This window comes from Mustelus asterias, chromosome 10 (assembly GCF_964213995.1).
Source record: "Mustelus asterias chromosome 10, sMusAst1.hap1.1, whole genome shotgun sequence".
Classification (NCBI taxonomy): Eukaryota; Metazoa; Chordata; class Chondrichthyes; order Carcharhiniformes; family Triakidae; genus Mustelus; species Mustelus asterias.
In genome coordinates, this window is record NC_135810.1 from 74,082,029 (window position 1) to 74,095,204 (window position 13,176).

General features: G+C 47.8%; 1 protein-coding gene across 1 annotated transcript in view; it reads right to left on the reverse strand.

Moving 5' to 3' along the window:
• The window catches only part of creg2 (cellular repressor of E1A-stimulated genes 2), a 36,991-nt gene extending 24,125 nt beyond the window's left edge, over nt 1-12,866 (reverse strand). The window contains exon 1 of the mRNA XM_078221947.1: nt 12,332-12,866. Within this exon, the coding sequence (XP_078078073.1) occupies nt 12,332-12,781 (450 nt within the window). The 5' untranslated portion in view covers nt 12,782-12,866. The remainder of the gene's footprint in view (nt 1-12,331) is intronic.
• Between the last annotated feature and the right edge of the window lie 310 nt (nt 12,867-13,176).

Below are 13,176 nucleotides of genomic sequence, written 5' to 3' on the forward strand. Positions count from 1 at the left end.
ATGAATGGCCTCATTCCACACTGTAGGAATTCTATGATCTGTATCCTTTTGCAGAAACTTAGTTCTCTTCACAACCTGCTTTCTTATTTACTTTGTGTCATTGGCAAATTTAGCAACCTTACATACTGCTGGCCTCTCCTCTCCACTCCTTCCCCCGTACGCACATTGCTGGCCTTTCCCACTCCCCCACCGCTCGGCTCCACGCACATCGCTGCCCTACTGGCCTCCCCATCCCCCAGTGACCCGAACATCACTGGCCTCATGGCCCTCCCCATCTCCCCTTCACACACACACAGCACTGGCCTCACTGCTGCCTTGAACACAAATAGCACTGTGCTGCCAGCAAGCATTCCCCCTTGTTGAGCGAGAGCCTTGAGCATTGAACCAGCCATGGACACAGAACCTTGTTGACAGAACCCAATCAGCACCTTTGGAGATGGCTCACCCTCTACTGAAGGCAGGTTGCCTCTACATTTTTCTCAAGGAATTTTAACTAATGGGTCCATCACAGGCCTAAACTGACTGCACCTGGACTTCCCTAACAGGCCAGAGCTATACATAAGCTGTAATGATGGACACACAACCAGTCACACCAGGAAGATGGCCCCAAAGAAATCTGCCCGAGATTCACAGAGACTGAGCAGGCCTGCCTGCTGGACATGGTGGAGGAGAGGCGCCAGCTGCTGTTCCCCACTCAGGGCCATCGCCCAAGGGCTCGCACAACAAAGGCATTGTGGGAGGCAATGGTATCCACAATTAATACCAGGACCCTGACACCTCGGTCCGCAGAGCATTGTCACAAGAAACTAAACGACCTTCTTCAGGCAGCAAGGGTGAGTTAGCATCCCATTTTGAAACCTGCACATACATATGCTGTATTAACAATGTCAAACCATCCCCAGACACCTCAAGGGCATCCAACAACCATTCCCCACCGCCCGGGATGCATCCAACCCATGCCCCCTTCCCCTCCCCAAAAACTGCACCTCCCAGTGGTGACCCATATCTCTGAAACGGCCAACACAAGCTCCCCAGCTCAGACACACTACACCCCATGCCCTTCCATATATCATGCTTTCAATCCCCCTTATGTCCCCACAGGAGTAAATATGTGCACAACCGCTGTGAGAGGGCAAAGACTGGTGTTCCTGATCTGCAGCTGCTAATGCTCTGTAAGCAGCGTGCCATGGAGCTGGCAGGGGGAGACTCCATGTCTAGAATGGTTATCGACAGCCAGGTCGGTGTCTGGCATGCAAGTGAGCATTTATTTATCTCTCTTCCTAAGTCTTTGAAGTAAGTGCTATGATGTGTGGGCTGCTTTCCCTCCCTTCCCCAATGTGTGTTCTTTTTTACAGTCTTGTACTCTGATGCTCCAGGCCCTTCAGGTGTCAGAGCTCCTCCCTGCTGCTTCCCAACCAACTACCCAGGACACCTTGGACGACACCTCAGAGAAAGGTCCTGAAGAATCCTCCAAGGACAGCACCAGTGAATCGGCACAGGCATCAACCACACAACCCACCAACACAGAGACTATCATGAAAGTGGGTCATTTTAGTGCTGAGGCTTTGGGTCACTGGTGAACACATCACAGCCGCTGATGCACATCGAGTGGAGGTGGGCACATCCGAGGGCCCGGGCACACGGAAGTTTGCCGGAGGCAAGGGTTGAGCTGGCCCCAAGCTAGATGATGGCCTCTGGGTTCTTTCGTCTCAAAGCTGGTGGAGATGCATCAGAAAACCCGGGGAGTTGTGGAACAGCTGTCAGCAACCATGCTGTGACTGCAAGACTGTTTAGAGGAATCAAACAGAGTGCTGTTGCAGGAGGTGGTGCCGGCACAGAGTGGTAACAAGGCCAATACTGCAAGGGTGGTGTTCGCAGTGGAAAGTTTGGCACAGGGATCTGGCCTCATGGCTGACAGGATCCAGGCCATCCTGGAGACACAACGGGCCATGGCCAAGGGTGTCGTTGGCATCCAGGAGGCACATCGGTCTGTGGCCATGGCTTTGGGGGCATGTTGGAGACACTGGTGGCCATGGCTGGCACTCTCTCTTGGATTTTGGAGACACAGCAGGCTGTAGCTGTGAGCCTCGACAACTTAGCCCAGTCTCAGGGATAATGCTGATGGGCTCCAGACCTTGGCTTGCTCTCAGAATGCTGTAGCTGAGGGGCTCCAGAGCTTGGCACAGTCTCAGAGGGCCAGGGCTGAGGGATCACAGACCACGGGGCAGGTGCATCTGGGCCTCCAGGACTGGCAGAGACAGGTGACACTGGAGCTTCTGGAGCTCGGTCCAACTACCCTAGTGTCCCATGTAGTTCTCCCGGGGCCTCTGGGCACCCCAAAGGAGGAGGAAGGGCTCAAGCCCATGCCGGGGCCTTCCATCCAGGAGACTCTGGTGTCCCAAGACCTTCCGATTCCCCCCTTCCTCATATGGGACATTTCAGGGACAGCCGGATGAACAAGGTGACACAGAAACATCAGTGACATCCACAAGTTAGCCGGGGCCCTCCAGGTAACAGCCCCCCCCCCCCCCCAGAGGACGGCCGCCAAGGGCATCACAGGCAACGGGGTTTGGATCACAGCTGGATCCCTCTAACTCCGATGTGCATCCTGGGGACGCACCTAAAGAAGAAGCAGTAGGCCACCCAAGATTAGAGGGCACGGGTGAAGGTCACCAGTCGTTAAGTTTTGGGAAATGTTAAGACCACAATAAACACCTAACAGCTGTGACTAATCTCGGATTGTCCCCACGCAGAGCTGAGTGCTCCCCAATCCTACGGATTGAGGCACAGACTGCAGTGCTGTGCGATATCAGCCCCTCGCGCATATGTTTTACACTGCATCCCTACTTTCCCAAGCATCCACCAGACCCTTACTCAAATACGACCCCCCCCCAGCCCCTGACCCATTGCCCCACATGCTTGTGTTCCCACCCTTACTGCTACACAGGCCCAGTGTGCATCGAAGAAAAGATAGGAGCCAGACTTGAGTGGCACCAGGGGTAGGATCCCAGTGTGCACAACAGCGAGTCGTCATCATCCTCCAGCCTTCACCAGTGCCAGCCCAGGCTCTTTAACTGGTTGGATGTTTTTCATGGTCAGCTGACAGAGAGAGTGGACCTTGTGCAGTGCGCAGCAGACAATGATAATGCGGGAGGCACGTTTAGGGTTATACTGGAGGGCACTCCCAGAGCGGTCCTGGCAATGGAATCTCATCTTTAACAGGCCTATGCAGTGCTCTACTAGGGACTGGGTGGCAGCATGGGCATCATTGCAGCAGACCTCCGCCTCGGTCTCAGGCCTCTGCGCAGGCATCATCAGCCATGACCTCAGCGGGTAGCCCTTGTCCTCCACGAGCCATCTCGACGACCTGGGCTGCCCTTCAAAGAGCCCAGGGATGTCCGACTGCCTCAGCACAGCGCTTGGACACTCATGGACACTCCCTGGGTGGTGTGCACAGACCTACATGATGATCATTCAGTGGTGACAGACAATTTGAACATTGAGTGAGTGGAACCCCTTTCTGTCAATGAATGTTTGCCCCTCACCTCGCGGGGACCGTAGGGCGATGTGTGCCCCGTCCACTGCCCCCTGGACATGGGGTATCCTGGCAATGGTGGTGAAGCCAGCAGCCTGGGCTTCCTGCCAACATCAAGGTGTACGTATTGGCCTGCCCAGGCGAACAAGGCATCTGTCACCTGGTGAAACACATCTGTGGATGGAGGCCTGAGAGATTCCACAGAGGTCGCCACTGGGTGCCTGAAATGAACCTGGCGCATAGAAATTCAGTGCCGCCGTCTCCTTAACTTCAACTGGCAGTGGGTGTCCACCCCTCCCCTCAGGTGCCAGGTGTACAAGCACCTCACTCAGGTGCCGGACCATGTCCTTGGATAGGTGCAGCCGGCATTGGCACATAACCTCCGACAGCCCCCGAAAGATATTCTGGTCTGGAACATTCTGCCCTCGGCATTCTCCTGCTTCTGGCCACCCTTTCAGGAGACTGCTCTCTCACCTCTTGCACATCGGCACTCCTGCCCTCCATCCTGAGGGCCTGCCACTGGCTGCTCCTGCAGTGGCCTCCCTACACCCTCCACCTCCTGAGCCACCTCCCCCTCCTCAGCTGCCACCATGATGGCCAGCTCTAAATTTATAAGGCCGAGATCCATTCTGCACAGTGGAATTTACAGAGAGAGAGATTGATAGATACATATCATTGCCTGCATCTACCCCAGAACCCCCACCCCACTTGTTGATGCTGGCAACACAACACAATCTGGGGTGCCATGCATCAGCTGATTGGGTTGCCTGTCATTGGCATTGTGAACACGGCAAAAAGGGAGAGCATGCAGGTTGGTGTGCAGGCGTAGACATTGCGATCCCTTGAGCCATTGCCATGAGTGCAACTACAGCAATCCCTTCCAGGCATGTGTTGCAGGTCAGGAACATGGAGCAGGGACAGACTCCTAATTATCTCAAGATGGGTTCCTATTCACTGCAGAGTACATGCAGTATGAGTGTCTGTATTAACCTGAGCACCCCTGCTTGGAGCACCAGCTGCCTGAAATGATTAGCCTTCAAGCAGCACATAGTGCACTTCCCACCTCCCCCACCAACCAACCCCCACTCTAAAACCCCAGCACTCAGTCCAGTCGCTCACCACACCCCACAGAGAGAACAAAGGAACAGCCCAGTGGCTGCAGACAGCAGCCTGACCAGCACTCGGTAAAGGACCCCATCCCACCGGGACTACAAGGACTCTCCAGGAACATCCCCACAGAAGCAGAAAGTTTCCAGGCCCTGCCTCCATCCTCCCCTGCATTCCGGGAGCTGCAGCTCCATAAGACTCACCTCCTTACTCCTTTCCAACGCTGCCATGTTAGTTCCTGACTTTTATACAGCAGTTGTAAACCCCATCAGCGCGACGTCACACCAGAGGGGGAGAGATGCTAGAGGGGGCAGAAATTCTAACTGTGGACTTGCTAATTATATTTAAAGGTATTTAAACATATACTAATCTCCTTTACGCTCATTTTCAATGTGGATTCCTCGATGCCAAAAGACTTAGGCTGGGAGACGCGCATGGGGCCGGATGCCTAGCGCGAATCCCAAGAATCGGATTGCATTCAAATCTCCTGGCCCGTTGTGCTAATTGTTTAGCGCAGTGAGATAGAGTTATAAAGCCATAGAGATTTACAACATGGAAACAGGCCCTTCGGCCCAACTTGTCCATGCCGCCCTTTTTTTTTTAAACCACTAAGCTATCCCAATTGCCCCCGTTTGGCCCACATCCCTCTATCCTCATCTTACCCATGTAACTGTTTAAATGCTTTTTAAAAGACAAAATTGTACCTGTCTCTACTACTGCCTCTGGCAGCTTGTTCCAGACACTCACCACCCTGTGTGTGAAAAAGGTGCCCCTCTGGACCCTTTTGCTTCTCTCTCCTCTCACCTTAAACCTAGTTTTAGACTCCCCTACCTTAGGGAAATTCAAGGTAATCCAGAGACCCACGGTAATGCCCTGGGGACCTGGGTTCAATTTCAAAATTTGAATTCATAATGACCACGAAACCATTGTCGATTGTTGTAAAAACCCATCTGGTTCACTAATGTCCCTTAGGGAAGGAAACCTGCTGTCCTTACCTGGTCTGGTCTACATGTGACTCCGGAGCCACAGCAAAGTGGTTGTCTCTCAACTGCCCTTTGAAATGGCCCAGCGAACCACTCAGTTCAAGGGAAATTAGGGATGCGCAATAAATGAAGTCCCCAGCATCATAGACATTTGATTTGATTTGATGTATTATTAGCATACAGTTAAAAGTATTGTTTCTTGCGCGCTATACAGACAAAGCATACTGTTCATAGAGAAGGAAAGGAGAGAGTGCAGATGGGAGAATCGCCCCCGATGAATATTTTTAAAACTTAGATAGATTCTTGACTGACAAGGGAGTGAAACGATAAAGGGATGGACAGGAAAGTGGAGACTACAATCAGATCAGCCATGATTGTTGCAAATGACGACTCCTTTACCGTTGCTCTTAATTTGTATGTTCACAAGTTCGTATGCCACTCAGTTCAAGGGTATTGATGGGCAAAAAATGCAGACCTTTTGATGGTGCCCAAGAATATAGAGAAAAAAAATTCCTGCAAAAAACTAATGGTGCAGAAATCAATCAAATATCATGAGGAGACAGCACAGAGAGCACTGCAAAGCAAAAGGTCATGATTTTTCTTTTTCTAAATATTTCTACAATTTTTATGCTTTTCTATTTTAAACATGCATTTTGCTCACTGCATGGATTAATGAGTGGAACACAAGGATGCTGGAATTTGCACATCTTAAATATGTGTACCCCATTTTTATCAATTATCCCCCACTGTGATGGATCATACGTTTGCACCTATGATACTCTATATTGTAAGCTCCAAGCCTTAACTGTGCTGTTAATTTTCCTCATAAAGAGAAAGGCGAAATACAAATGCAAGAACTAAATACCATTGGTTGCTCGTGCTCCGCTGTGTGGCTAGAGATCACTAGAACAAGTAGAGATTTAGCAGCTTTTTATTTTAGCCTGTCACTATATACAAACCTCAAAACGTGGAAGTATCCGAAAATAAGATTTTAAACATTTACCAGTTACTAAATGTATTTTTAAGAAAAATATTTGAAATGCCTACAACCAGTACAAATAACAATAAAAGGTCATACCGAAACATTACTGTTTCTCTATTCCAATGGTGACAAAACTTGCTTTGTACTTCACCATTTTGTTTTTATTAAACATCAAACTGTGGTTAGTTATCTTTTAGCATTTCACATTATTTTTGTGGGACTTACAACCCAAGGGCACTGCAGTAAATCTTACCAGGTTTTCTTCTTAGATATTTTCTTAAAAATACTTTGATGAAATTCCACACAAAAGGCTAATGGACTGATGGGAAAGAATGAATACCAATTTGGGAAATTATGTGTGGGGGCGTTTCTGCATTGTTTGGCATATCCCAAGGCCGGGAGACAGAATGATACTGTTTCTAATTCATACAAATGATCTGGATTTACGAACACAATGATTACATTTGCACAATACCAAACTTAGGAGAGTCAGTGAAAATGGAAGAGGCAATGCAGGAATTTTAAAAATACAAGTGGATTAAAAGAGGTTAAGTGGACAGGACAATGGCAAATGAAATTTAATGCACACAAATATAAAGCGCTACATTTAGGAACAAAAAACAGGCAACAATTGTACTCTCTAAATGGTTTTGAAAGTGCTACGGAAGAAAGTTGAAAGAAACCTAAAATTTCTGACAGACTCAAATCTTCAATGTGTCCAAACAATGTAATCAACAAAGCAAACACCACGTTACATGACAAGCTAGTATGGAAATAGTGATCAGACAGTATAGTACTCTAAACAAGAGCATGCAGCAGACACTCTTCTATGAGTTCTGACAGAGAGAGTGGGGTCATAGAGTCATAGTCATAGAATCTACAATATAGAAGGAGGTCATTTGGCCTATCGAGCCTGCACCGACAACAATCCCACCCAGGATCTGTCCTATCGCCGTAACCCCACATATTTACCCTCCTAATCCTGACATTAAGGGGCAATTTATCACAGCCAATCAACCTAACCCGCACATCTTTGGAGTGTGGGAGGAATTCGGAGCACTCGAAGGAAACCCACCCAGACACTGGGAGAACGTGCAAACTCCACACTGACAGTCACCCAAGGCCAGAATTGAACCTGGGTCCCTGACGCTGTGAGGCAGCAATGCCAACATGTGCCACCATGTCACTGTGCCACCATGCTGCCGGTCATGGGTGGGCTCAAGTAATTCTCTCCAGTTCACCTGGAGATAGCACATTATTTTTCCTCCTCCTTATGATCACCTTCCTCCTTCCTTGTGACCCACCAGCCCCTCCCCATTGCTGCAGTCGATCAGCAGGAAAGGAGGACAAAATTCAAACTGTCCCGTTGGGGTTAAGACAACAGAGAAGAAGTGGAAGTTTGTGGTTTTGCAACGCTTCACAAGGATACCAGGGTAATAATACCTTAGGTGCTCAGTCATTACATCTGGTATGAGGAGTATATTCTCAACCTTACCACATCACACAACAAAAGCAGAATGGCCCTCCACGAGTTCCATAAACCTATTCATGGGGGAGGAAGTAAGTTATTTGGGGATGCTGCCTCAATCGTGCCAATTTCTCCTGCAACCACCCTGGTTAAGAACATAAGAAATAGGAGCAGGAGTAGGCCATCTAGCCCTTCGAGCCTGCCCCGCCATTCAATAAGATCATGGCTGATCTGATAGTGGTTTAGTTCCACTTACCTGCCCGCTCCCCATAACCCTTAATTCCCTTATTGATCAGAAATCTATCTACCTGTGACTTAAACATATTTAACGAGGTAGCCTCCACTGCTTCAATGGGCAGAGAATTCCAGAGATTCACTACCCTCTGAGAGAAGAAGTTCCTCCTCAACTCTGTCCTAAACTGACTCCCCCTTATTTTGAGGCTGTGTCCTCTAGTTCTTGTTTCCTTTGAAGACTAGCAGATAAGAAATGTCTGCCAAGTTCCACAGGAGAGTTCATGTAAGAAATGTGGTGGGATCAGTTTTTTATAGTTGAGGAAGAAATTTTAGGCTTGTGCATCCAAAGATTTACATTTAGGGGAAATGGATAGTGACACTGTTATGTTGGGAAGCAAGAGAACAAATAGCAGAAGTTCTGGCCATCATCTTCGAATCCTCTTTGACTACGAGTGCAGTGCCAGAAGACTTCTAATGTTGTGCCATTGTTTAAAAAGGGAAAAAGGGATAAACTGAGCGATTACAAGCGAGTCAGTCTAAACATCTGCGGTAGGAAAATTATTGGAATTTTTGTGTGGCACAGGTGGATGTTAATTTAAAAAGGCATAGATTAATCCAAAACAGTGAGCATGGACCTGTAAGGGAAAATCATGTCTGACTAAAATGATTGAACTTTTTGAGAGGCTAAAAGGGGAGGGCTGATGAGGGCAGTATATTTGAGGTAGTCTATATGGACAGCAGCCAATGCAATCAAGGACCAAAAGCACCCTGGATATTTTCTCTTCCACCTTCTTCCGTAAGGAAAAAGATACAATAGTCTGAAAACACATACTGATTCAAGAATAGCTTCTTCCCTGCTGCCGTCAGACTTTTGAATGGACCTACCATATATTAAACTGATCTTTCTCTACACCCTAGCTGTAACTGCAACACTATATTCTGTGCCCTCTCCTTTCCTTCTCCTCTATGTACTCTATTAACGGTATGTTTTGTCTGTATAGCACACAAGAAACAATACTTTTCACTGTACGCAATACATGCGATAATAATAAATCAAATCAAATAGACTTTAGCAAGAATGTTGATAAGGTCTCACAAGATGGGCTGGTCACCAAAGCAAAAGCCCATAGAATCTAAGGAAAAGTGGTAAATTGGATCCAAAATTGGTTCAGAGGCAGAAAGCAAAGGGTAATAGTCAATGCATGTTTTTGTGACCAGAAGGCTATTTGCGGCAGGGTTTCACAGGGCTCAGTAATAGGTCTGTTGTCTTTTGTAGTATATATCAATGATTTGCACTTGAATGTAGGGGCTATGCTCATGAAATTTGCAGATTATACAAAAATTAGATATATGGCTGATAATGAAGAATAAAGCTGTAAACTGCAAGTTCCTTCCTTATCAATGCACTAGCCAGGTGGGTGTCACAATGAAAAATTGAGTTAAATCAGAAGTGTCATGTAATGCACTTGAGGAAGGCTAACAAGGTAAGTGGTAACATACTGAAAGCTGGAGAGGAAACTATGGACCTTGGAGTGTATGTACACAGATCCCCGAAGGTGGGTGGACAGGGAGATAAAGTGGTCAAGAAGGCATATGGGATTCTTTTATTGGCTGAGGCATAGAATAGAATCACTGGGAAATTATACTGAAACTGTATAAAACACTAGTTAAGCCCCATCTTGTATACTGTGTGCAGTTTTGATCACTGCACTTTTGGAAAGAAGTAATTGAGCAAGAGAGGGTACAGAAGAGATTTATGAAGATGTTGCATAGAATGAGAATTTTTGTTATGAGGATAGATTGGGGTTGTTTTCTTTGCAATGGAAGAAGTTACAGAGATATAATTGATATGAATAACATTATGCGGGGTCCAGATAATAGATTGAAATCCCCTAAGTTCCTTACTTGAGGGACCTAGGACCAGGGGGCATAAATTTAGGGTAGGAGGCTGGAGGTTTAGATTTGAGGGAAATAATTTCATCCAGAGTCTGATAGGGATCTGCAACCCACTGCCTGAATTGGTGGTAGAGGCAGAAATCCTCATAATATTGAAAAAGTACTTGAACATACACTTGAAGTGCCGTAACCTACAAGACTACAGACTAAGAGCTGAAAATTGAAGTTAGGCTGGATGGCTTCTTGTTAGATGATGCAGACATGATGGGCCAAATGACCTCCTTCCATGCTCTAAATTACTATGATTCTACAGTTCAGTGATCCCAGCACCCCTGCCCGCCCCCACATAGCCAGAGTGCACAGTGAAGAGCAAGTTAGACAACTGTTAGAGGGTGAAGTGTACTAGGTGCCCAAGAAAGAAAAGGGAGATTGGCAGTGTTATTTTGCCTGACCTGGACAAGTGACTGAACTTTTTGCAGCACTATTCTGCAGCTCAGGGAATGAGAGCTGTCAGTGACAGTGGAACCTGTGCCTAGGTGGCACGAGTGGGCATATTTTCTGCCACAGACACCCAGCAACCTGCGATTCCAGATCTCAATTTCACGAGGAATTGTTTGCAAGTCAGACTGTGAAATTGTGGCATCTTCTTTTCTGCCTGTGTGTCATGCCCTGATCCCTTCCTTAGCTGTTAGTGCCAACTGGTCGTGTGAAAGATATTGTTTAAAACTGGCACTAAAAACATTCAGGAGATATGCAGCTAAGCCAGTTGGCAATCAAATAATTGAGCCAAGCACTACTTGTATACTTCTCTGCTGCATCTTCACATGCTCTTGCAATATTAAGCCAGAACAGGCTGTTTAAAAACTGCACTCTTAATTTTGCACACCCCGGCAAATTGCACATATTTCATATACAAGTTTAATGCAAATTATTATTCCAATTCATACACAAATGAGATAAAAGCAGAAAACACTCAGTGGGTCTGACAGCATTCAACATGTCTGATGAAAGGTCACAGATCTGGAATGTTGACAAGAACTTTCTGGGCCCATTGGTGATGGGGCAACTGGAAGGTTAGCAAAATGGCTGGGAGCTCAATTGAGCCACTTAATTGGCCAGTTAGGGGCTACATTGGCATTTTGCCTGTATTGGGAGGATCCAACACCACACAGAGAGCCCTGCTAACCTACCAGAAGGCTCCAGTCCAGGATGGTTAGCCCTCCTTTTTGGGGAATGTCATGGTCCACAGGTCACTTGGCAGCAATGGCCACCCACGCAGCAATGTCTGCCCTCAGTGACCTGCCTCCCTCACTAGCGTCTGCCTACTTGGTCCCAGCGCCCCCAGATCCCAATTACTATTGGTGTGCTCTTAACCCTCGGGATGCAATCTTAGCAATGGTCAATGTTACCAATTCTTGCACTCTTCCAACAAGAGTGCAAGTCCTTTTTCATCGTGTAAAAATGATAAATTCACTGGACTGAAACCCCCCGCTCCCCCACACCTCCAGGAGTGTTAAAGATCTCTACTCTTTCTTCCCAAATGTTGGACCACAATGTAAACTGTACCTAGAGCATGTGCCAGAAAAATCAGACCCTACTATGCCTCTGGCTGGTGTTGCTCTTGGATCACATCATTGAATGCTTAAACTTAAAAATAATTGGTAAAGTGACCATTCTTTTTTAATGAAATGGATGTCTTCTGCTGGGAATCTTAACACCAGTGTTGGAACCCAGTCCAGCACCTGCTTGTGGTGCAGCACTGAGAGAATTTTAGCACGCCCAATGCACCGAACCAGCATATCTTGAGCACTTCTTCAAAGTTATCACACTAATTCCTGACACAGCCCAAGCACTACTTTAGGCAGCAGCACGGTCTTATTATATGACTCTTTATTGATGCCGCGTTAAAATAATGAAAGGTGTATCAGCGGGCGGGATGATTTGATTTTGATTTATTATTGTCACATGTATTAGTATACATGAAAAGTATTGTTTCTTGCGCACTATACAGACAAAGCATACTGTTCATAGAGAAGGAAAGGAGAGAGTGCAGAATGTAATGTTACAGTCATAGCTAGGGTGGAGAGAGAGATGAGCTTAGTCGGGATGCTGCAGTCAGTCAGTACCTTGTCCAGGCTGGAGAGAGTGGCCAGGAAGCCCCAGTTGCTGGAGTGCAGCAGGCGGCGTGCCCTGTCCTGCTGGGACGACTCGGGGGGCAGCTGCTGCTCGGGAGCCCTGGCGGCCAGCCCTTCCCTCCGGTACGAGAACATCCTGGAGGGGAAGCTGAGGACCTCCTTGGGACTGGGCAGCTCGGCATCCTGCTGCTGTTGCTGCTGCTGCTGGTGGGCGGCGGCGGCGGCCGGGTAGGGGCCCGCCTTCCAGATGCTGCTGCTGCTCTCGAACAGGCGGTTGGGCAGCACGTCCACCCCTTCGCCCTCCTCCTCCTCCTCCTCGGCGGACACCGGCTCCTCCTGGTTGGTGACCGCCCAGGACACCGAGTTGACGATCACATAGCCGCGGCCGCGCTGCGCCAGCCAGGCCAGCAGAGAAAGTGAGAGGAGGGAGAGGATAGCCATGGCACTGAGCCCCTCCAGCAAGGGGATCTCCTCACCTCACTCACTCACCAGTCAGCCTGGATGTAAACAGACTCTCAACAAAAACACCACAACCCCACACAGTATTTCAAAGCAGCACCATCTGCCGGCAGGGGCCAAGCTTCTTCCACTCTTCATCAGCCCCTCCTCACCTTCCAAATTGGCTTGTAAATTTAATGAGGCGATTTGTCATCGTGGAAATTTGACCCCTTTTTGCTCCTGCGTTTGCTTTTCTTTCTCTTCCTCCCCATCATCCGATAAAACGACCAATTGTGCATCAAAATTGCCTACCTTTGTCGTTAAAAATATTGCGCACTTCTGCCAAGAAACCCTCCTGAGAACAAGTTTCCTCTAATATACGCTAAACGTTTGATTAC